General features: G+C 47.6%; 10 protein-coding genes across 10 annotated transcripts; 4 read left to right on the forward strand and 6 right to left on the reverse strand.

Moving 5' to 3' along the window:
- Positions 1-996: 996 nt before the first annotated feature.
- On the reverse strand, positions 997-2,538 carry N7469_002786 (putative flavin dependent monooxygenase; the record flags this gene model as incomplete). The annotated part of the gene is made up of 2 exons (XM_056641706.1): positions 997-2,389; positions 2,468-2,538. The coding sequence occupies 2 exons, from the start codon at positions 2,536-2,538 to the stop codon at positions 997-999; spliced, it is 1,464 nt and encodes a 487-aa protein (XP_056504200.1).
- Positions 2,539-3,041: 503 nt separating this feature from the next.
- N7469_002787 (uncharacterized protein) lies at positions 3,042-6,914 on the forward strand (the record flags this gene model as incomplete). Its single annotated transcript, XM_056641707.1, has 1 exon — positions 3,042-6,914. The coding sequence occupies one exon, from the start codon at positions 3,042-3,044 to the stop codon at positions 6,912-6,914; it is 3,873 nt and encodes a 1,290-aa protein (XP_056504201.1).
- A 182-nt stretch (positions 6,915-7,096) lies between these two features.
- N7469_002788 (NAD(+) diphosphatase) lies at positions 7,097-8,497 on the reverse strand (the record flags this gene model as incomplete). Its single annotated transcript, XM_056641708.1, has 3 exons — positions 7,097-7,800; positions 7,879-8,325; positions 8,401-8,497. The coding sequence occupies 3 exons, from the start codon at positions 8,495-8,497 to the stop codon at positions 7,097-7,099; spliced, it is 1,248 nt and encodes a 415-aa protein (XP_056504202.1).
- Positions 8,498-9,351: 854 nt separating this feature from the next.
- On the reverse strand, positions 9,352-10,815 carry N7469_002789 (uncharacterized protein; the record flags this gene model as incomplete). The annotated part of the gene is made up of 1 exon (XM_056641709.1): positions 9,352-10,815. The coding sequence occupies one exon, from the start codon at positions 10,813-10,815 to the stop codon at positions 9,352-9,354; it is 1,464 nt and encodes a 487-aa protein (XP_056504203.1).
- Positions 10,816-11,518: 703 nt separating this feature from the next.
- Positions 11,519-13,117, reverse strand: N7469_002790 (questin oxidase family protein; the record flags this gene model as incomplete). The annotated part of the gene is made up of 5 exons (XM_056641710.1): positions 11,519-11,622; positions 11,697-12,098; positions 12,190-12,549; positions 12,603-12,902; positions 12,964-13,117. The coding sequence occupies 5 exons, from the start codon at positions 13,115-13,117 to the stop codon at positions 11,519-11,521; spliced, it is 1,320 nt and encodes a 439-aa protein (XP_056504204.1).
- Positions 13,118-14,001: 884 nt separating this feature from the next.
- N7469_002791 (TFIIH/NER complex ATPase/helicase subunit SSL2) lies at positions 14,002-16,582 on the reverse strand (the record flags this gene model as incomplete). Its single annotated transcript, XM_056641711.1, has 3 exons — positions 14,002-16,322; positions 16,385-16,504; positions 16,555-16,582. 3 exons carry the CDS (start codon positions 16,580-16,582, stop codon positions 14,002-14,004), a joined length of 2,469 nt encoding a protein of 822 aa, XP_056504205.1.
- A 659-nt stretch (positions 16,583-17,241) lies between these two features.
- On the forward strand, positions 17,242-17,849 carry N7469_002792 (uncharacterized protein; the record flags this gene model as incomplete). Its single annotated transcript, XM_056641712.1, has 4 exons — positions 17,242-17,250; positions 17,320-17,333; positions 17,412-17,437; positions 17,494-17,849. 4 exons carry the CDS (start codon positions 17,242-17,244, stop codon positions 17,847-17,849), a joined length of 405 nt encoding a protein of 134 aa, XP_056504206.1.
- A 614-nt stretch (positions 17,850-18,463) lies between these two features.
- Positions 18,464-18,790, reverse strand: N7469_002793 (uncharacterized protein; the record flags this gene model as incomplete). The annotated part of the gene is made up of 2 exons (XM_056641713.1): positions 18,464-18,497; positions 18,600-18,790. The coding sequence occupies 2 exons, from the start codon at positions 18,788-18,790 to the stop codon at positions 18,464-18,466; spliced, it is 225 nt and encodes a 74-aa protein (XP_056504207.1).
- Positions 18,791-20,135: 1,345 nt separating this feature from the next.
- N7469_002794 (RNA polymerase II-binding domain-containing protein) lies at positions 20,136-21,866 on the forward strand (the record flags this gene model as incomplete). The annotated part of the gene is made up of 2 exons (XM_056641714.1): positions 20,136-20,285; positions 20,346-21,866. 2 exons carry the CDS (start codon positions 20,136-20,138, stop codon positions 21,864-21,866), a joined length of 1,671 nt encoding a protein of 556 aa, XP_056504208.1.
- A 481-nt stretch (positions 21,867-22,347) lies between these two features.
- Positions 22,348-23,154, forward strand: N7469_002795 (uncharacterized protein; the record flags this gene model as incomplete). Its single annotated transcript, XM_056641715.1, has 1 exon — positions 22,348-23,154. One exon carries the CDS (start codon positions 22,348-22,350, stop codon positions 23,152-23,154), a length of 807 nt encoding a protein of 268 aa, XP_056504209.1.
- Positions 23,155-24,020: the final 866 nt, after the last annotated feature.

The following is a 24,020-nucleotide window of genomic DNA, read 5'->3' on the forward strand; positions in this document are numbered from 1 at the left end:
TCTTTTCAGATTTTACAACTGAAATAGAAGTGCGTGCACTTTCCGAAGCAACGAAGCTGGAGCCGTGATCTCAACTTCGTAGAGTGAGCGTTTCTCAATTGAGAAATGCTAGATGATCGGAAAGGATATATCAATCTAGCGAAGCCGCCGAGTATTATCGGCTGGGCTCTCCACTCGAATTTTTTTTAGCTTACCCCGAACAAATCTTTTGGGGTGAACAAAGCGACAGCAAATTCACTGAGCATCAATCCCTTTGGACTCGAGCTGAATATTTGTCAAGCCACTTTCGAGATGCGGAGGAATAAGACCCACAGTGGATGTCAAAGACCAGTAATGAGTTAAGCCTGTCATGAAATGTCATTATTTGAAACTGAGAGCAAAGTCATAAATTATACATTTAATATGTGGCCACGGATTGCTCGGTAGTATGCATGAGATCGATGGGATGATGGCACAACAGGAGCATGGGTACAACGATTGATGAAAGAACAACCATACCTTTTTACCATAAAACAACTTCTGCAACAAATTTGCCCTCGATATTGCTTGCAAAAGAGTAGTTTCAACGGGCGACTGTCGGTGGTGGAGGAGAGAGGAGAGTATCGCCGCGGCGACGTGGGCGCGGCGCATCATGCACATCATCACGTGATTTCATCTCCTACTTGCAGATCCTCTCGGAGATAACTCGGAATTTCTATTTGTATAGTAGAATACTTGTTCATCAGAAAAAGTGTGCAGCAAAGTTATTTGAGAATGATTTCGCTTTTACAAGCAATTCCTTCTCATTCTATTTTTGCTATTTATGGATTCGTGTCTAGTAGCGTGAGGAGAAGAGGGCGGTCTTGAAAAAGCACTTTGGAGGCTAGTTATTTAGGTCTAGCACAATTCAATGTGGAAGACAGGGGGAATCTATTCTTCATCTATCAAAAATCACGATCTTCCTGTGCTTGTCTAAAAGAAATATGCTCTAGTGTAGAAGTACGCAAGCTCAAGGGATTAGATCTCTTGCTCATTCTCGCGTTTCCACTGATCAAAATCGAATCCAACCTCTGTCAGAGTCCGAATCTCGCTTCGCTGGGCACCCTTTTGGACAAATGCTCTTCTAATTTCTGGGAAATGAGCACGCACCCACCTCTCTCGCTCGCCCCAATATGTCCCCATTTTCCCTTGTCCGTCATGATCCAACCCTGGACGTGCTTCCGCCTTGGCTGCCCAATCGTAAAGGAAATTAAGATAATCGGCATCCATAGGGAAATGCATCAAGTGGAATCCCTTTCCATCCCCCTTCAGATTCACTTCAGTGGCTTCCCAATCATGCATCTCAGCTTTTGATGGGAGCTGCAACCGATTTGACCAGATACGGGCAAAAACAGCTGCTTGGTTCTCAGCTATCGGGAAAGGTATGACTCGCTGTGCAAGAGCGGGGAAAACCAATGTCGGGTGATCAATATAGAATATTTGTTGATAAACATTCATAGCCCGCCAGCCATGAGTGACGGTGGCAGGTCGAAGGGATGACAGGAACGGATATGAGTAAAAATAGCCGGTACAAAATACCACGGCATCAATCTCGTCTTCCACACGACCGTCGGCGAATTTGATGGCTCGTTTGTGAGTGTCTGGAGGAAGGAACTCAACTATTTCTGGGAATATACGCTTGTCACCTGGAGCAGAGGCTGCCAGGTATGATTCTGCGCGCTGAGAGACAAGTATACTGCCTTCACTGACTTCATTGATTTGACCACCAATATCAAGACCAGAGGCGGAACTTCCAACGATCACGACTTTTTTATTCCGGAACGACTCGGGCGTGTTGTAAAATTTCGAATGCGAGATTATTGCTGGATATGCTTTGTTCCAAGCATCGATGCCCTGGATCTCCGGGATGTGTGGGACAGTGTAATGGCCACTAGCCACGACAATTGCGTCATATGTGCGAGTGCTTTCAGCTTCGGTTTTTAGATCTGTCGTTCTCAAGTTCCAAGTACTCAGTTTTGGATCGTCCAACGTCACATCAACGACCTGAGTTTCGAAGTGGATGTGAGGTTTGACTTCTTCAGCATATTCGTCCAGGTATTGCTTGACAGCGCCATGCTTGGGAAACAACTGTGTGTCTGCTGGAAAGGATTTGTCCGAAAATCGCATGAGCTCTTTTGGTATATTGGTTTCGAGTTTTTCATATAATGGAGATACGAAGACAGCCTCTTGGTTGCCTCCTGGTTGTTGAATCCATATCGGCTTCTCGGCGGGCTCATGAGGATTCACATGTGGCACAGATGTTGTCAATCCAATTTTGGTAGAGCTGGGACTATAGTTCCAGACGCCACCAACTGAGCTCCTTTGTTCAAAAACATCGATTTGCTCAAAATACTTTTCCTGGAGTAGATACCTGCTACCGATGTCAGCGCCATGCCTCTCATATGATGTATCAACTCATGTAGGACAGGCATAAACCAGACTGACTTACTTCACGGCGGCCAGACCAGAGGGACCAGCTCCAATGACTGCCACTCGACGCACAGTATTTACAAGTGCCATTGGTTCAAGGTCTACCTCTGAGCTGAAGACGAGAGATGTGTGGGAAAGAAGAGGAGGGGCCAAGCGCATTCGCCATAGTGGAGTTGTGCCTGAACTTATCGGAATACATATCCAAATGCTGTTATTAGTTAGGGCAGCTCAATAACTCTGATGAAGCTGATTTTATCGATTTATTGACTTGCAATAAATATATTCCTATCCTCTCGCAATATTTAAGAAAGCAGAAATCTATTGGAATGAGACTTTTGAACTGATTATAAGTTGTGTAAGCGCAGTACCATCTTTACACGGTCAAATTGCGTATATAACGGTATCAATACTATTGTAATACCGACCAAGCTCCAAACGCCGCGGTTTTCGCAGCTTGCAACTCCTCCAGAGCGACTTCAACTTTTAACTCGCGTCTCCTCCGATCTGATCTTCGCCAACCCTCAACCACATGAATATATTTACCTGACATATAACTACGGCATGATTATCAAAGTTCCGATATCGCGGGCGCAATGATGGACGCGACCGAGGAGTCTTCGCCGAATGCGCGGCCGTCTTTGACGAAAGTTCCAATCGCGCAGCTATCCCCAACCCTGGAGCAAGCGAAGGAGAAATGCATATCAGCAACAGTCACCCTGGTTTGGCCATACTCATCTTCAACGAAATCTTTTGCCCTGCTTCTCGCCGAACCGGACTTCCGTCTGCGTCGGTCAAATGGACAAGTGAAAGTCGTCTTCCATGGGCGCGTCGCAGAAAAGGTCGCTGGATCGCTAGTTGGAATTGGCGACCATGTTAGTCTTGCACTAAATGGTCTGGAATTTGTTGAAAATAGCGCGGCGACTCAGACTCCAGGAAGGTCTATTGCATGGGATGTACATTTCAATAATAGAGGGTCGCTTGAGGTAAGCCCAATGTTGCGCGCTCGTCGCAGAAAGATCATGTACTCATTCACATTCTATCAGATTCAATATTCTAGGAACCAGTCCAAAGTTCACATAGATGAAGCCCCTTCGGAGACGCATGAAGCTGAATTGCCACCACCCTCAACTCCTCGTGTGGCTTCAATCAACCCAGACAATGCTTTCGTCGCAAATGGAGTAGGTGCTTGGGGCTCCCCTGCTTTCCTACGCTCAGCGCGCTCTTCGTATGGCGAAACGTTGGACTCCGCGTATGACCCTTTCACCGAAGAAGATGGGTTTATTCCCGGTAAAGGCAGGAAGCGCCCACGGTACAGCTTGCAAAGAGAGGATTGGCGGCTTTTGGATGAACCCGAAAGCCCAGGTGATCGCGATGAGCCAGTGGATTGGGATTATGTACTCGATGAAGACGAAGACGTGAATTTGGATCAAGAGGACGAGTCGGTCAACGTGCAGCCGGAAAAGGCAGCCTTAGGCCATGAAATATCAAAACCGGAGAAGCCAATACCTATGGACGACCCGTTCATCGAGCCTTCAGGTGTATTTGCAAAGCCATCGCTCGAGTTCGCCAGTGGGCTATTCGGCCAGAGAGCACAACCTCCAAGTCAAACTTCTGCTGGGGGACTATTTGAGAATAGTTCTGCTACGTCGGCCTTGCATTTGCCTACTGATACACCTCAACTTCGACCGATTCCATCGCCCGGGCTGCCGATTCCGTCTCCGATTGTTTCTAATCAAAACAATGCTCAAGGGTATTTCTCGCCTCTTCACGCAGTTCCGCAGGCTGAAGACGCTCAATCCCTTTCAATTGATGTCAATATCGACGCTACCAACCAAGACCAGCAAGATAAATCGACTGAGTTGCACGAGCAACCAACGCCCATTGTGGAGGAGAACATTCTAAATGAAGAAAAGGAAACGAAGACTCGGAGTCAGGCTGACCCTGCAATCCCCATGGAGGAGACCGAATTGCTGGAGACTAACGCCGGCATGTTGGCGGATGCGACGATAAATATCTTTGATTCTGCCGTGCAACGATTGCCCGATGAACTTGAAGAGAGCACATCCGGTTTCGAAACTGGACAACTCAGCGAGATCGATGAATTACAAGCCGTGAGAGAAATGCAGGGCCATACCACGATAACCGAAAGACTTTCGGCCATGGAGGAAGCTAGTAGCGAGGCTTTCGCAACGAAAATCACGGCAGGCATCGTGCCGGCATCAACGACGAGAGACTCGGTGTTGGAGGAGCTGAATCAGCATGATGAAGTCGAGAGCGATTTGGTAGAAAACGGGCCGGGGGAGCATTTTTCTGGGGACGATGAGGCTGGCGATGGTATTTCAAGTGCAGTGTCTGAATATTCGGAACATTTTGCATCACATGATGACCACGGCGAAGAAAACAGGGCGGGTGAATATGATATAGAAGATGACTTGCGCGGTGACGACATTGCCGACGATTCACACGATGCTTACTACGAGGATGAGGAGGAGAACGAATATGAGAACGATAACGAGATATATTCTGAAGAAGAAGAAGAAGAAGAAGAAGAAGAAGAAGAAAATGAAGAGTCACAGGCACAGAACTTCACCAGACCACAATCCTCACAACATGAAGTTATAGTGCTCGACAGTGACAGCGAGGATGAGCCGGTTGTGCCCCCGCAGTCGCAACTCTTAGACCATGGCCGAGGGTCCCCTCCAGGGCGTCCACTTTCAGCCATGGGCGAAATGGATAGTGAGGGAGATTGGTCTGCGGATGAAGACGAGGCTTCTTATCAAGGAGTGGAAAGTGCAGAGTCGGAAGGTGATGAGGACCAGCATTTTAACCAAGATGACCGCGTCCATGAGAGTGACCTCAATGAAGACGAAGTTTCGGTGGATTTGACGGCGGGAGATCATCGCGTGGACCAGCGATATTCCATTGAGCCACGGGATCACTATGAAATCGATGAGTCGGTTTCCGAGGAAGAAGAAGCAGTAGAAGAGGAAGAAGCAGAAGAGGAGGAGGAGGAAGGACAAGGAAATGAAGAGGAAATGAAGGTTGGCTCGGATGACGAGGAGGCGGAGAGTCAAGTCTACGACGGGTCTGAGAGGGTTGAAAGATCAGAATCAGGCATTGACCATGGTCCAGATGTAGAAGAGGCTGAAGAGAAGTCAGAGCGACTCCCCGTCGATCCCGACACCGTCTCTGAAACTGAGCAAAGGAAAGACCACGGATTCGATGGCACAGGCGATCACCACACGCTGCCACCATCCTCTTTCGTCGAGCCAAGTCACGAATCAAGCAAGTATGAAGAAGCGAACTCTGTGGAGGATGAGGGGGAGAAGGTTCAGCTACAATCAGCGATTGAGCCTCAATTTGAGGAATACTTGCAACCTGTTGAAGACCTGCAAGCACCATCAAATGCCGCTAGCCACCAGCTCTTGACTCCAGACCCTACTCAAGTAGCAACAACTGCACTAGTACCCATACTTCCCGATGAGACAACAAATGCCCGGCCAGAAAATACTCAGGCACCGCCTGCAGAGCTCAATGTCTCCATTCCACCAGCTTCCGACCTCTCTCCTCGCGCTGCAGAGTCTATAGAGGTGGAAGATGAAGATGAAGAGGACGAAGAAGGAGAAGACTCCCCTCTCGTCGCCGATGTCGACCTACTCCAGAGCAGCATAGTGGAAAATCACGAGATTCCTGAAGCTCCGAAGGTCCTAATCCCAGAAATTCGAGCACCTGACCGTCACGCTCCTGGATTACGCAGCAAGCTATCCTACTTCGCTCCCTTGGCTACGCTCATCGATCATTACAATGCTTTGGTGGACACCATATCGATTGTCCATGAGACAACCCCAATTGCTAAAGCCACCTCGGGTTCTAAGGACTTTTTCATAACCATCCAGCTTACCGACCCATCCATGGCAGGAACCACTCTACAAGCTCAAATATTCCGTCGTCGAAAATCCGTTTTCCCCTCAATTGTCCCCGGAAATGCCATTCTGTTGCGAGACTTCAAGGTTCGCACTTACGACCACTCCTTCATTCTTGTTAGCGTCGAATCTAGTTCATGGGCTGTATTCGACGACAACAATCCTGAGCCAGAGATGAACGGCCCACCTGTTGAATATGCCTTAGAAGAAAAAGCCTTCGCTTCCGATTTACGAACGTGGTACAACGAGGTTGGCACGGGCATGCTAGCGGATAGTGAGCTGCAAGCAGCAATTGAAAGGGATAGTCTGGGGAGAGAGCAGAGCCCTGGTAGTGTTGTTCCGAGTGAGGCTGGAAGTCTTGAATCGGGATCTCGTGAAAACTCGATACTGTCTTCTCGTGGTTTACGTCGCTCGCGGAATAGTCATCGTCGAGTTACCATTCATGAACTTCGAGATGGTACTCGCTACACGGAGGTTGGGTCTCCCAGTACCCGAGAAAGTATTCATGAGTTGCGTGATGGAACAGTGTATGCGACTCGATGAGGTAAATTCCTATTTTAATTCGACTGTGAAATACGATGAATGAAATACATATGGCATGAATGAATGTTTTGATTGACATATCTGTACCGCGTATTTCCAACATCTCCAAACTAACATCTATTCTATACCTATAATGTTGATGATATTTACTTGAACTATATGACTAACCCAAATACCTCCATCTAAAGGGAGCATTTCTCTCCACGGAAATAATCCGCATCAACTGCAGATCTAATCAACTGATTCGCGATAGCAGTAGCAGGCGGCAATCTCAGCCCCCCCTCTTTATATTCCGGGCCAGCTGCACCGCTCAAATCACTCGTACCAACCCGCAGCGCCTCCTGAACCTCTTCAACATCAAACCACCGCGCATCTTCCAACTCCGGGTCATGCTCCAAGTTAATCTGCTCATGCGCAGGCTCACTCACCTGGGCAATTGCACCGATCATCAGGTTTGCAGGGTAAGGCCAGGGCTGCGAAGAGTGAATCACAACTCGCGAAAGCGTCACACCAGCTTCTTCCCACACTTCTCTGCGAACAGCATCCTCGATAGACTCGGCTGGTTCAATGAATCCCGCTAGCGTAGAGTACCAGTTTGGTGGGAATCGCTTTGAACGGCCTAGCAGAACTCGCTTCCCATCATGAGATACAACGGCCACGATGATTGTGGGGTCGGTGCGGGGGAATGATAGATTGGAGATTGTCGTGCGTGTACTACACGCCGGACGCTCTACTGCTTTTCCATCCGCTTCACGCGCTGCATCGCTGGGCGGACAGGCGCGCTTGGTTCCTGCGTTAACGGATAACGTTGGGTTACCACAGGTTCCGCAGAAGGTATTCCTGTTATTCCAGTCCATCAAAGCGCGGGCTTGTGCGTAGATGGCGGCTTAAGTATGACTTGTTAGTTTCGACTGGATTCTTGGATTGTTCTCATCCACAAAGTGATCGATTCTATAACACATACCTTCGTCTGGAGTGAACGTGGTGACAACTCGAGTCTGGAAGAAGGATAATCCCTGCTCTTCCAACGCACTGATAACGTCCTTTGCGGCTGTTTGTTGCGCTTCGGAGCCACGGGGTGTCACATCCAGGGCAAAGAACGGGGTACCGGTATAAATCTTCCACGCCATACCACCCTCCTTACGACTTTCGTCCAAACCAAGGAAGATCAAGGTAGGGGTTGTCTTGCGCGAATCAAACGCCTTAATCATGTCCTCCTCGGTCCGATCGAAGAAATCCGGGGCAACCAGTTTGCGCACTTCATCGTATTTGGCAGTGTATAATTCAGACGGGGATCGGGTGAGAGGGGCGAGATTGTTCAATAAGACGAATTTGGTAGAGGGGTGTTTCAAGGCCGAGGAGAGAAACGGATGTTCGGAGCGCAAAAACGATAGTCGGTTTATGGGAGAGCCTGTATTTGTTCAGCCATGCTTTTTTCTTTTATTTTGGCTCGCACTGTCTTTCTCTCCTCATTTGTGGCTCATACTGGAGAAATAGTTCACCGTCTCTCTGCCGAAGCGCCGCGATAACATTGAATCGGCGAGGGTGTGTGCCGGAGTGGGGAGTTGAGAGGAGTTGCTCATGCTGGTCGGTCAATTTCTACCGGTCCGATTTGACGTAATTGTATTGTAGGGGGAGGAATGCAAGGAGCTGAAGAACGATAAAATCGGATCAACGATTGATTTGACCTTGATTCTCCTCAAGACTGGCCGACATCGCGGGGATGAATCTGGATTAATCAGCTCGGCATTTCAATTTACGATGCCGGTGTATTATAATAACTAATATTTCCTCGGACTTGGGCCGAAAGACGCTGTAAATTGGCACCTGGAGGTTTCAATACTGTATTACAGTGACGGAAGCCGGGAATCCCCACACACGTGACTCAACATATTCTATGCAGGTGCACAAGTGCATAATTTGGGACTAAAATCATAAGATGTTTATGTTTATAGGTTGATAATATTCAAATCGATATACTCATGCCCATGAATGCCCATGGCATGGTTAACTCGGAGAATATTGTTAATTGGTGTCTAAGAGGATTGGTGTAGAATTGTCAAGACTTCAAGGTAATGACCATGATGTCTCCTCATTCAACAGTCCCTAATTGTACCTCGGCAACGGCTCATCTTTCCAAGTTGGTCTTAAAAGGTCCTACTGAACATGTGTACACACACCAGTTTCATAAAAGGAACTGTAAAGCCAGGTGAATGATTTGACTCGATATTCCAAATAGATACAAAGAGAAAATCCAGTATAGAGATCAAATCTGAGAAAGTCCGAAGCAAAAACACCACAAATGAAAGGAAATAGCTATAGCACGCTGATGAGCTGTTCATGGTAGATATTCGTTTGTCATATAATCGGTTAGATGAGACCAATTTGGAAATTTTTATATAAGCATGGTGATCAAGATCAAAGACAACATGAGTGTTTAGTCTTTCCAGAACCAGCCTTTAGTCGACTGATTACTCGACCCACTCAAGCCCTCATTATGAGAGGGCGGATGAGACACCTCAACGGACTCGTCAGTTTCTTCACGGCCATCAGAAAAGCGCTTGGTCTTCACAATTTTAGTCTCAACAGAGCCATCAGCCAGTCGTTGGCGTTCCGTTCGGGACATTGTCGAAATGACACGAACTGGTGTGGTCTCTTGTGCAGCGTCCATCTGCTTCGCACCAGTTGGTTCGACCGGTGTTTCAGGCACAGACTTGCGATTACCGCCGGAAACAAGATCCAGCCAGGTCTCGTCATCTTCGGTGCCCTGTTCATCCTGGTCGTTTAGTGACCGGTTGTATTGCTCGCGCTCTCGACGGCGCTCTTCGAGTAGGAAGCGAACCAGGGGGCTTCCAACTTCCCCTCTGAGAAGCGCTTGCTCCCGTTCTTCGATATCACGCAAGAAACGCTCATACATATCCAGTTCGGTGGCAGATCCTTGGTTCTCCGATTCTGAGTTCTGCTTGGTGCCGCTGTCTTGTGTAGACTCGGGTACAGTACGATCATCTTCGCTGTGCCCTGTGAAAGTGATACCGGACTGTATAGAGCCATCGGGGCCTCCTGAGATGTATTTCCAACGATCACCCAAGCTTCCACGCTTCACAAGACCTTGCAACCACTCCGTTCCGTTCTCATTTTTGCCAGCTTTTAAAGCATTCTCGTCCAACATTGCTTTGCCATTTTCTAGGCGGAGGAGGTCCTCAAATGCTTCCCGCCATTGTGGTTCGTTTGGATCGCGGTCTGACTCTGGCCGGAAAGACGACATTATAGAGGAGAAAACGCCCTGGTCCCGCTGTGCGCGGTAGTGGGCCTGGTGCTCTAGATGTAGAGGCGAGTAGGGGCTAAATGTGATATATGTGAGGGGCCAGGTGGGCGAGCTGCTGTCTTCAAACATGTCCGGGAAGAAGAAGCGTTGGCTGGGGTGGAGGAAAGAAGGAGAGAAGGGGAAGAATCGATCCTCAAAGCGGTCGAAAAATGTCTCGATGCCGAAGAGATCGTGAGGGTTGCGGGAATTTTGGTTCGTCTCCTGGTTGTAATATCGCGAAAGCCTATCATGAGGCTTCCCAGGTTGCGCACCTCTCGAGTCATTGCGTCCACTGTTGTCATCGTTGTTGTTTGGAGTGTTGTTGTTCGTTTGACCGTATGAGGATGACCCTTCGAAGCCCTGCTCACGCGCGTCATGGTGTTGTCCTTCACCGTCGCCACCATTGCGCTCCCGGTATCTCATGTTTCCATATCCATGATCCTCATTAAATACGGTCCATCGGTCCGATTGAGGGCGCGAGATATTTGATGGGAGTCCTGTGACTGATTGAAGCAAGGAAGAGACCTGCTCATCGGCGTAGCGTCGGAAGGCGACGAAAGGGTTGCTCTCGTCGTTCCAGTCCTCGTCGCGAGGCATTTTCGAATCCCGATTGTTCTCGGTGTGACTGGTATTTACTGGAGTGTCTGTATTCTCTGATTTGCGATCTGACATAACTGAAGATTGAAAGAAAAGATGGAGAAGTTGAGTCGAGGAGTGAAGCTGTTGGGGTGCCCCACTTCGCCACGTGAGCCCCACCGCCTGTTTTTTTCTTTTTTTCTTTTTTTTCGGCGTTTTTCGTGCTTTTTCTTGATTGATTTTCTCCTGTTTATAGAAGAGGTAAAGCATTCAATATCTACTATCCTTTATCACTTGAAAATCATTTCTCTTGCCATATCCTTGACGGATCGCGTGTTTAGCAGGAATCATGCGCGTCATAGTTCGACCCACTGCAGCTTTTAGGGCGAATTCCATACTTCCAAGCGGGCCCGAACAGTTTGTGGCTCGGCCGAGGCTATCAGAAACTCGTCAATGTTGAGTTGGATGAATACAGTATCAGTGTTCCTATTAATGTATGGTTGATCATTATCACTCATGTTTTAGTATATGAGGGTAAGTTGTTGTAATAGTGTTATTACTAGTAATTTAGCTCAACTAATTCACATCCAACAAACAATTGATCGTGATATTCTGGGATATTAATCCAGTGCTACCATGAAACAAGGCCTGGTACGGAATAAAACACCAGTATGATTCCAACTCTCACATCACGCCTACTCTCCTCCAACAATACAGTACTGTATCACAAACGAGAACGCCCAGACAGATTTGCCCACGCTTCATCGAATCCCGTCGATCGTATCCACATCGCCCCATCGTCAATTCCATCGGCAGTGGAGTCAACAGCTGTACAGTAAGAAAGAAAAAAGAATTAGAAAAATCAATCCCTAGATACCAAGAGAATGCGTGGATAAACATACCCATATTACCAATTTTCAACCACATATCTCCAACAATAGGCATTTGGGAATCTTTGTCAACGACCTCACAGACTTTCTCCCCATGAGCTAATGCTCTCACGAGTTTAACCAAGTGTCCATCATCTCCAGGATGTTTGATACAGTGTGAAAAGACACCAGACCAGTCATTCGTCACTGGGTATTGAGTGACTTCGTTGAGACGTAGTTCAGGTGAACCGCGCGAGACATACATCACGAGATCCATTCGACCTTTCCATTCGAGTAACCGGAGCTTGGATTGAGTATCTAGGAAAGGAAGCTGGACAATTTTGGAGAAAAAAATCGATGAATTGACGCAGTGGATTAGGAAGAAATCGATTTTGACGTTTTTGTCGGGTCTCTGGGCAGCACCCGTGTAATAAGCTAAATCATATCAGCCATTGCTAAGATTTCAAAAACAACGATGAAACGTGTGCAAGTAATTCAGAAGGGGAAAAGAAATAAAGTAACTCACAAACGGTATTAATCATATCAGCAACCCGCTCTTCAATCTGATCTTCGGACACGGTATACTGAGAGGCATAATTCAGCATCTCATCACGAGCACGATGCAATGGACCCTCGCGAATCTTATTCCCATCACTAAACTTCGTGCTCTGAGCCAGCTTTTTATCAGTACGAATCTCATTCAAAAGCTGAAATAAGGATTTGGATCCTCGCTTCCCGATTCCACCGGCTAAGTTCTCCGCAGGCACGAAATACTCCGGTCCAATCCAATCTTCATGAACGGCTGCCTGAGCAAGTGCCTGGGCTACAATGGCAGGTTGATTATATTCCAGCCCGAACCCAAGATGAATGAGTGGGTGGATGAGACCTATACCATGAATTAGCCTCAATAGATTTGTGTAATGGTATTAAAGATCATACCTCCAAATAACCTCGACATCATACTCTCCGCTCGTTCATCGCCAGCAAAAACGTACTCGTTCAGCACGGCACCAACACCCTTGGCATCGATCTCGTCTTGGAAAAAGGCCAAGTAATTGGAATAATTCTCCTTAAAGAGACCTTCCTGAAACTTTTTCGTATCTCGCAGAGCTTCGACCATATTCCTGTCTACGGGGAAAGCAGGTCTCTGGTAGTTCTTATTGCGGACGTAGGCATTTCGAATCTCATCGGGTGATGCGCCTAGAGAGAATAAACTCAAGACTAAATGTACTATGTGATCTGTATTCAAAGTTAATGTAAGTTGTCAAATCGTCAAAAAAATTGATCTGGATTCACATACTATGAAATCCTTGGTCGTTGAAGAAGACATGGTGATTCTCCATGTCCTCCTGCAATACCTCGCTCGCCACACGCGCCGCATCCTCTGTAGTTTGAACAGCGAATACGCCCGAGTCCGTGGCAGGAGACAAATGAATCTCCGTTGCAGTAGCCATCGTCGAAAACAAGTTGTAATGCGTACTCTTAGAGATACGGAAATTCAAACGAGGTTCCAGTATCGTTCGGGCGCTTCGAGAAGACAATAACCGAGTCGGTTTCTGCAGATAGGAGGTTGAGTACTTTCCAAGTATCCTCGGTATAGTAGCTCGGGAACTAATCATTCCACGCTCGCTGACTAGCTAAAATATTGCTTCAGTTTCTGCAGTGGAGGGAAGAGAGCTTGTATTTATAGCACAATGATACCAGCATGACACATTACAAAGGTCGGAGGGCAAACACCGAAGCTTGTAGTGGCGTCCGTGTGACTCTGGGGAAGCTCTTCAGAGGTCCCTCAGCTTGAACAGCCTATCAGCGCACAGTAATTAGTGGGAATACGATACATATGTATAAGTTTCTGGTATTACTACTCGGTAGTCGACTGGACCCTGTCGCTCAGCGGGGACTTCGGGGCTTGAGGAGTTCCGAGAATACGAATTAACGTCATCGGAGCAAGCTAGACCGGGCTTGCTGACTGATGAAAACACTTGAGGATTAGAAAATAGTCATCCGTTATGTCTTCTAGTCCGGTCTTTATTGGAAATGGATCTTTAGGCTGTATTTTTTAAAAAATAAAAATAAAAATAAAGAATTTGGATTGGGTATATTCTCAGTCTGGCAACCTAAAAATAAAAAAGAAAGACAAAGCTTCCATTTGGTTACATCCACGTCGCAGAATGAGAAAATCAGCACGCTCAGTCCTCACTCTGTTCCATCTTGTTTTATACAATTTCTTTCTGTCTTGAGTTTCTTCGTTCTTGTATTTTTTGTACTAAAACCCAACATTGATTATGTCTGCATCAAGAATAAGAGCGCAGTGATTCGTCCATATTGTCCAAACATATTATGCCTGCTCCCGCGCCTTTCGTTGTCGCTCACGGTCTCGTTGCATCTTCTTGAACAACGGATGATGGCCACCTTTATCCTTCAACTGCTTATTCTTGCTCTTGTTGTATTCAATGTATGCCATGTCATCACCGCCAGCAAGACCACTGAGGGTAGCTGCACTACGCTTAGCGGTCGGCTTTTTGCCTGGTCGACCCTTTGCAGAGCGCATTGAGAACAAGTCATCGTTCACTTGTTCCACATCGGCAGATGACTCGTTTTGCAACATGACTTCCTGAAGCAATTCTCGACGTTCGGCAGGAGTGGCATAGGATATTCCTTCGTAATTATCAATGCCCTGCAGATGAGTGATGACTTTGAATGCGTAACCCTGATCGATTAGGAAGGCTTGGCGCTTAGCCGAATAGACCATCTCATGGGTGTCCTTTGACACTAGGGAATAGAAGAACGCATTGAAGCCCTCGTCATTACGACGCTTAGCCCGAAGTATACGACCCAAACGTTGAGCTTCCTGACGACGGGAACCATAGTGGGATGAGATCTGAATGAGGCACGTAGCCTCAGGCAGATCAAGCGAGGTGTCACCAATCTTGGACAAGAAGATGGTGTTCACTTGTTCATTGTGCTGGAAATTTTCCAAGATACGCATTCTCTCGTTCTGCGGTGTTCCACCGTAGATATATGCCTTGTTCAGCTTCAAGGCATACCGCTCTAGGGCGTAGACGTTATCGGAAAACACAATGATTTTGTCGCCTCGTTTCTCGTGGAAGTCAATTAAGAATTGACAGGCCTGGAACTTCCGTGGGTTCATGATGTATAGCAGAGCCTGTTTCCTTGAGCTCTCCCGTAGATATTCGGAGTAAAACTCCGTTGTCATTGGACACCACACCTCTGCACATTGGACCTTTGCGATATGACCCTGTGCAGCAAGTTCCATCCAGTTTGCCTCGTAAAGTTTTGGTCCAATAAGGAAATTCAAATCCTTAATCTTGTCATCTTCACGAAGAAGTGTGGCTGTGAGACCAAGCTTGCTTTGTGCAGCGATCGCAGATGTGACCTTTCGAAACATTGAGGCGGGCACAACGTGCACTTCGTCAAGAATCATCATACCCCATTCCCGAGATTGAAGCCAATCCATCATCTTTTGGGCATCATAGGAACGCGCTCGCGTTTGAGAGACCATGGAGTATGTGGAAACAATAATACCTGTTGACCGCTTGAATTTCTCCTTGTGGTCCGAAGTAAAGATGGCGATATCACTTGGGTCGATCGTTGTCCAACGTAAGAATTCATTTCGCCATTGAACAACGGACATGGAACTAGTGCAGAGCACGATTGTGCCCTTCTTGATCGTCGCCGCCGCGGTGATACCGACTAGAGTCTTGCCGGCACCACATGGAAGAACGATGATACCACTCTTTGCTCGCCCGTTACCGAACATCTTACTCAAACTCTTCTCCTGATATGAACGGATTCGCGCGGCAGGCTTCAGATCCATGTCTAAATTAGGGTTGACGGTGTCTCCCTGGAAATCGTATTCTTCCAGGGCCGGACATCCAATTGCCTGGCAACGAGCCTTGACCACTTCGACGCCAGCCGCAGGGATCTCGAAGCTGTAGGTGGTCGCCTCTTCATTCTCTTCCTCGCCAACGTCATCTATTCCGTAATCCATTGCAGCCTCTTGGTTCTCGGTCCTCGGGGCAGCCGCGGCTTCTTGCTGAGTGCCTGTTTCTCGCACACCAGCCGCATCCTTTGTTCCGGGGATAACAAGACCACCCATTTTCGGGGCTGCTGATTCAATAATTCCTTCCGTACTTTCAATTCTCTGTGGGCCAATGACTTCGTCTTTCAGTAGTCGCTGCAGCATTTCGGGGTCCGTCGTTTCAACGTAGTAATGATTGTGTCGCAGAACCATCTTAATCTTTCCGTATGATTTGGTGAACTCAATAATGAAAGCACGAATACTTTCCGGTAGCGGCGTTTTCGAAAGACGATCTAAGAATGCAACAATGTCTTGCGGTTTCAATCCAACAGATACCGCCGCATATAAACTGTGTCCCGTCAAGCGATACTCGTGAAGATGAGTCGGGCGGGACAACGGCTCCGCGATGGTCGTCAGGAAATCCTGGGCCTGAGGTGCCAACGGGGAGAAGCTTTCGAGGGTGATCGTGCCTTTTACCGGCTCGATCCATAATGGGCGGTTGTAGTGGTCGCGCTTGAGAGGAAGGGCGGACAAATCTTTGTAGCCAAATCTCGGGTCGGTCTTGTCGACTTGCGATCGTTTACTGAAGGACTCTAAAGAGAATTTGTTGACGACCTCTTTTGCGTCCCATCTTTAGCATTCTGGTTTCACTGGGCGTGAGCCGATTGCTACACTATACCTTTCAGATTGTCCTTGCCCTCCGGCGCATCATCCGGATCCGAGTATTCATCGCTGCTGGAAATCTCTGTCACGTCTGGAACTGGTGTGGGACGCTTCGAAGTACTACTTGACCGACCACCTATTTGAAATCAGTTATTGCTCGTTTGTCAAGGTGTTTAATGGGCTTACTGTCAGTTGCCTTGCGTTTAGGAGGCATCGCGCAGATGTTTCAGAGAATCGCAGGGTTGGATGTATTTCCTAGGATGGTATTTGATGATAAAAATGCTATGAGATGAGGCGATAGCCGCCCTCTTGACGACGAGTTCAAGCCTGCATGCCACGAGACTGCCGAGTCGCAGAAAACAGGCGGCCGTCTGCCGACTGAGTAGCGACCAAAGAAGCTTCTGAGAATCAGAAAGAGCCCTATGAAGATTTCCAGTAAACAGCGAGGAGTTGAGGAGGTGTCCGGAAGGAAGGACGGTATTGGTGGTAGGAGGCGAAGGCAGTGAACCGTATACAGGCAAAGATCAGTCTCGACGGATTGATAAGCAGCCTGAGGCAGAACTCGGCCAACTCAGGCAGCCAAGGAGCGTAGGCTATTAGCCAAATGTGCCAAATGTGCCAACATGTGCCAATGATGATTAAACCACATCTCTGTTCTATCAGTAACTTCCATAGGGAGCTCTCATAAATTCATTTCTCAAAACTGAAGACTTTCTTCCTTACAAGATCCAACTTCAACTTGATCAATTCAACTGATGCTGTACTAAGCTCACACCGCCTTCACGCAGCCGAGTTTCGGCCGCGAAGGAGTGGCTGACGTAGAAGAAACAACTTCAAGTCGGACACTCTTCGCTTTGAAGTCATTCTACAATCATGAATACGGTACGTTTCTCTCTCTCCTTTTTTTAATCAGGTATCTGAAGCATATCTCTAATCACAATGGTACAATAGATTCGGTCTACTTGGTGAGAATTCTCCCACCCGACTGAGAATTGAAACATTTAGACAATGGTATACTGATAAGAGGATGATTTCGAATTCAGGGTTGGCTGGGGTACCCTTTGCGTCGGTAAGCTTGGACAATGAGTCTCAATCATATCACCAGGGTTAACTCTTCTCATCCAGCTGGCGGCGGGGCCTACTACTTTGCCAAACAGTCAATCAATGCCGATCGACAAGCTCGTTTCGAAGCTGAGCTGAAGCGCAAGGCCCAGCTCAAAGCTATGGAAAACGATCACAAGCGGCAGGCCGCCATCAACGCACCCACACTGGATCCAAATGATGATGCCAGCTTAAAGCGAGCGAATATGACTCGATTCCAGAATGCCGCAGACGATGTCGCTTCACCCAGTGCTGAAGCTTCCCATGACCCGGCGCCGACCCGTCATGAGCCGATGACGGACAATGATCGAGTGTTGGAAAAAGGGAAATATGAAACGGCCGAGCCATTCCGTCCCCCTCGTGGAAACCGGTTCAGTTAAGGAGATTGGGGTTCTTTGGAAAAATGTACATGCTTGGGTGTGTAAATTATGTGCCGCTGTTCGAATATTAGACGCAATCTCGACATTTTATTAAATGGTCCGTGACATAGGATCCCCAGGTGGTCCGTGTTTTTTTCTGTCATGTCGAGCTTGATCGGACTGGGGTACATCAGGGTACTGCCGCGTCGATCAAGCTTAAATCTACTCTGTGGTTCTTTTTAGTTCATAGTAGATCTTACTTTTGACGCCACTGCCGCCGTTTACTGGTAGATGCTATACATATGCCCGAGATGGGTGTTCATGTGATTTGAGACTTATCTAACTACCATGATGCAGTAGCTTCGACTGGTCACCAGGTGTCTCCGGTATTTAATGATATGCAGTGTCTTGATCACTGATTAGAGTAGAAAAAATGCACTGAGCCCAGAAAAAAAAATAGCAAATACGATGACCAAACAAACAAAAAAAAAAAAAGAACTCCCATTTCCAAACGCCCCCAACATCATGCATCATATCAAGGTCCCATTTCGGCGCCCGCACCGAGTAGCAGAACAATTCAGTAGAAATGCCAGTATTCAAAAGATGTACGCTACGGTTGTTGAATGGCGATCCGACTAGCGTGCATGAAAGCAGAGCGGGGGGTGGGGCCTGTCGAGCATCAGCATACTTTCCTCCGTACTCCACGCATGCATGTATTGTGATGGCCTGCAGATGCCTCATCTGGGGATCAAGTTCAGTATTGGTACTCACTTGTTGCCATCTGGGAATCCAGAACTCTTCTGGCGCGAGCTTTCTAAAGCTGGTGGGACGAATGGTAGTGCTACAGCGGCAGCTAAGCAAGAGGTTGTCACTGCGCGAGCTGCGCGACTGTCAGGACGAGGACGATGAGCAGAAAAGTGCCGGATAGTAGGGCGAGCCAGTTGTGCAGCGACAGTAGCCATTTTTTTGGATAGAATAGGAGGAGTTGATGAAAGCTGGAATGCGTGATTTGAAATAAGAGGAGAATCGGTGTGGTGTTTTGATAATTGCGTAGGAGGGTGGCGTGATGTCCGATGTTTTAAAGGTATACAGTGTTGAATATCGAAGGAGGTCACAGGCAGACAGGGCAAATTTTCCAAATTTCAAGGCTGATCAATACAGAAGAATATTTCAGGAAGGAAAAACAAGGGGCCAAGGCTTTTTATTATAGGATTGCGCCATTTAGAAATCATAGTTGAAAGGGAAGAAGTCAGGCCATGCGAGTGCGCAAGTGACCCGTGTGGGGGGAGGAGCTGCGGGGCGTGGTGTAAATGGGCTGATTCTCACAGTTGGAACCAGCAAAGATGAGGATGGAAGGCTTCATCCGGGGTGATCAGATGGATCTGCGACATTACATCGGGCGGTCGGCACGCAATGCGCGCGAATCGCGGTGAACTCACGCCATCGCGGGGTCGCAAACAAATCATAACAGCTCAGCTACTTACTCTACGGAGTACATAGTAACTATACTGTACTACTGTATGCCCATACAGGTGTAGAGTGGGCAGTGGGGCCGGGAATTCGCCCCTCGCAAGGGTATGAAAGGGTACAGTGTGAGATGCCATCTCAAAAGGGCAGAAGAGGGGCATTAGGCGTCATCGCGTGGAGAGATCGTCAAAATGCCCATTTTATTCTTGAAAGGAGCTCCTCTTAAGTCTTGTACAAAATGGGTCAGTATGGATTAGTATTCATCCAATGGATGTGATTAGACGCATCAAGAGCCGGTCGTCTGTACCGAGGGGTAAATCTTATCTTTTGGATCTAATTGATATTCAATTATGCAGATACTACACTACAACCTTGTAGTAACTTGTAGTTAGTACTAATGTATGTACAGAGAGATCGGGATCTAGTTCCGCGAGTAGATTTCCATTCAAGGTTGGACTTCAGAGTACGATCTATAGACACGCTCAAATATATATATATATATAGTATTAGTAGTAGTATCCTCGAAGGGGAAAAAAAAATTGGGGGTCCATAACACTAATCTATAGACAGACTGAGTAGATGAGTATATCAAGAATGTGTATATTCAATAGTGATCATACAATCAAGTAGAGAAATATACTTCCCTCAATAAGATGAACGTCGTCTTTAAGATTACCAGATTCCATGATATTACGTTAATATGCCACGTGATAAGAGGAGCTCCGCCCAGGTCACGTGTGATAAAGGACCATCCGCGTTGGCAATTCAAGCACCCATCTCGCTGAAGCTCTCGAGAGCTAAGCTTGGCGCCAAACCCTGAAATACTCCCTTGGATCAGCAATGGCATCTCATCAGATCGCCATTGCAAAGGCCTCATTCTCTGCTGGCCTGTTGCGCCCGGATCCTACGAGCGTGCCGCGTGATGATATCGCCGCTTTTCACTCTGCCCTCGATCGGGCACTGTCGCGTTGCTCCTCAGCAAACATACAGGTCTGATCCGTTGCAACTTCTCCATATTCCTCCGTTACTAAACCCATCCGGCAAACTCAGGCATGCAAAGAATGGCTACTTCAATACGTGGCTTCGTCATCCAACCGGCTGACAGGCCTGGCTAAATACTTGGTGACATTAGCGGGCTCCTTCGATGATGACCCCAAAGGCACACAGCCAAAACCCTCATCAAAGCGCCGAAAACTCCATATCCTCTATCTGCTCCACGATTTGTTCCACCACAGCAAATACCACCTGAATACCACCGCTACTTTCTCCACGGTGAGCGGGTCCTTGCAGCCATACATGGTAGACCTACTGGGCCATGCTGCAGCCTATGATCGACAGAAGTATCCCCAACATCACCGGCGGTTAGATGATCTACTAGATATCTGGTCCGAGCACGGATACTTGAGTCCCGACTTGATCCACAAGCTACGAGAGGTGGTGAAGGACTCGGCTTCCTCTGGGGCCGCCCCACCCTCATCGACTGATATTTTGACTGGTGAAGGTGATACGAAAAAGACATCCGGGAAAGATGTACCATTTGTCATGCCATCAGCACATGGCGACCCATCGACACCGTATTATGATCTTCCCGCAGGGAACATGATTCCACATATCATTCCCAATTCGACCATTCCACTGCGCGCCGAGAGCATCAAGCCGCTACAATTCATGGCTGGCCCCGCCGATGAATCTCTGGTACAAGTCCTCAAAGGATTTTTGAAAGATGTCGACCAAATATATGGTACAGAGGAGCTTATAAAGGACGACGGAAACATAGATATAGATGATCTGGGTCAAAGAATTGTGCGAGATGAGATCACAGGTGATATTCTCGATGGTGAAACCTACTACGGCTGGTCCCGTGCATTCTGCCAACAGATGAAGAAGAGACCGGATCATTCTCGCAGTCGCAGTCGCAGTCGCAGTCGAAGCGGGTCTCGGCAAAACTTCAAGAGACGACGCTACAGCGACAGCTCCATGAGTGAAGACAGCCGACAGTCTCGGAGTCGGAGCCGGTCTCGGGCTCATCCGGATCGTCGTGAACATAATCGACATGGATCTCGATCGCAGTCGCCAAGTCATTCCCGACGACGATCACGAAGCCGCGAAAGCTCGTACTCACCAAGAGCAGCATCTCCTCCTCGATTCCCACCTCCTCATCAACCGTCTCACCCTCCTCCACATGTCAACCACCCTGCCCATCCTTCATATCCTCACCCTCAAACCCAGCCCTACAATACACATTATGGATCTCACAGTTCCAACTTTCCTCCCCCACCTCCACCTTCATACGCTGGCGCTTGGCCTCCTGCCCCACCCCCACATATGCCGGGCATGCCCTTCCCCCCCACAAGGAACTGGTCTTCACCATCCAGCTTTTCCTCCTTCTTTTACTGGATACCATCCTCCTCCCATGCCTGTATCACCAGAACAACCTCTTCCTCCTGGACAATATCACTTTCCTCCTCCCCACTCTGGTGGCCAACATGGAGGGCCATGGGGTCCTGCAGGCGGACAAAGTTGGCGATGAATACCTGTGTACTATTAAATGTGACATCTAGAACCTTATGACATTATAGGACAGGCTTCTCTTGTATGACAATTTCAAAGATGGTCTCTCAAGCATCCAATATACCTGACAGAGACATCCTTCTCATCTTCGCTCAATCATGGCTGGCTAGAAGATTAGTCATGGCCTACCGTAAGAGGACATGTGAGTATAAAAGGCAGGTGCAATTGTGACTGCAAGTATAGGAAGGCACGACTGAAGATGGACCACTCGAAGCCTTCTTCCTTTCCTTTTTTGGTTTCTTCTTTTCTTCTTCTTCTCTCCTCTCCTCTTCTCGCCGTCCTGTCATCTACCAATCTTCCCTCATCTCCACGTCTCGGCCAATGGCCATCGGGATCCATTCCCTACTAGTTCTTCTCCCGCCAACCATCAGATTGATCCTGGAAAGTGCTTCTTTTGATCTGGACTGGACACTGTGAGTATGACAGAATGGGCCACATCATGCTCTGAAAAGATTCTAACTCAATCGCCAGGATTGCCATCATGACCCCCGTGTATTCAAAGATAGAACCATCGCCAGCCTGCGGTCTGAATCCCGTGCAGCGAGCTGAGGTGAAGGCAACCATTCATACAGCGATTGAGGAGCTGCGGACAGAAACAATGATATCCACAAACGCCTCAAGGAATTCAACAAAGAGGGCCCAGGCCCTACAAAAGCAAGCTCAATCTCCTAACGGCTTTCCTCCCACTACGTCAAATGTTGCAATATCTGATTCTGTGAAAGTGAGCAATTGGGTAACGTCCGAAGTTGGCTATTTCCTTCCAGATTCCACTCGGGACGAGCATGTGCGAATGGTGCAGGACTCGCTCTATTTCAGTAACGCCCTTGCATTCGTGACGTACATTCGGGCCTTGACTACATTCAAGAACGAGTCCACAATCGCCATGAATCTGTCTTCATGTCTTCGAGGCGAGGCCTTAGAGTGGCTCGTGTCGGAGCTTTCTCAGTCCCAAAGAGAGAAGCTTCGGAGCGTGTCTTTGGAAGAGGGTTGGATCAAGAGTTTGATGAGCCGATTTAAGACTTCTCCATCCAATGCTTTGAAGATTCTGAAGAGATCCAGGTATACCTGGGCAGATGTCCGATCTCAACGGTCTCTTGTCATGTGGGCTCATAACATGCTTCGTGTTGCTAGCGACTCAAAGGAATACCCGGAACTATGGGAGCAATTACATGCAGTATGGGATCAGATTGAGATCCCGATCCGAGGGAATGTTGAAGAGCCGACCTCTGAAACAACTGTCGCAATTTTCATGGAAGAGATTGATGGATGGTACAGTCTGTGGCGCTAGCTGATTAATCTTGCTACGTCTGGGGACTCTTTTGACATTGACTCAGTCGGTTATCCCACAGCTAGCACTTCTCGGTGGTGGAGTTGGAGTATCTTATTCAGGGTGATGGGCATAACTCTTCGTTTAATGTATTTCAATTTGTTTCTATCTATCATTGTTTTGATTTCGCATTTCTCCCTTTCGCTCTTCTCTTCTTTCTGTTTTTTTTTTTATGTTTGTTTATACGTCCTGACTGTTTATCAGGGACAGCAATGTGGGCTAGCGATATTGCAAGCGCGTGCTTTCGAGGTATTACTTATTTAATGAGATGACGAAAGTCATCTTGCTTACCCACTATGTGCAATACCTCTCTGCAGATCTCGACAATCAAGTTGTGCCTTTCGAGAGTGGAGAGCATTGTCAACGGGGCTGTTATGAGTTACATGATCTACCAATTCGAGATCTACCAATATTTCCAAGTCCTGGAGTTAGATCTTAAGTAGAGCTAAGGTAATACCGCGTACTAGCACCGGTAGACATCTCGTCCTAAGGTGTTGCGCAGGTGTCTTCCACAAGAAGTATTTATGGGTAGTATGCTACACTAGTACAAAACCCCGGAGACAGAGTTCAGAGGTCTATTGCCTATGACATATCAAATACTATAGGTCCTAGTAGCTAGCTAAATCTTTCAGATACCCTATAGTAAAAAAGAATCGTTGCTGAAGTGACAGCATTCTAACCACCAAGAATATTAAACAAAAGAAATACAATGATATCGAAAACAATATACCAATGCTGTGACAGATGAAATGAAATCCAAGGAGAATAACCCTTTACCATATCAAACGCCAATGTGTCGCACCTGTTAAGACCCGAATTTGAAAAGG

Source organism: Penicillium citrinum (genome assembly GCF_028827155.1).
Source record: "Penicillium citrinum strain IBT 23319 chromosome Unknown utg000002l:1.0-3833315.0:1.0-3834789.0, whole genome shotgun sequence".
Lineage (NCBI taxonomy): Eukaryota > Fungi > Ascomycota > Eurotiomycetes > Eurotiales > Aspergillaceae > Penicillium > Penicillium citrinum.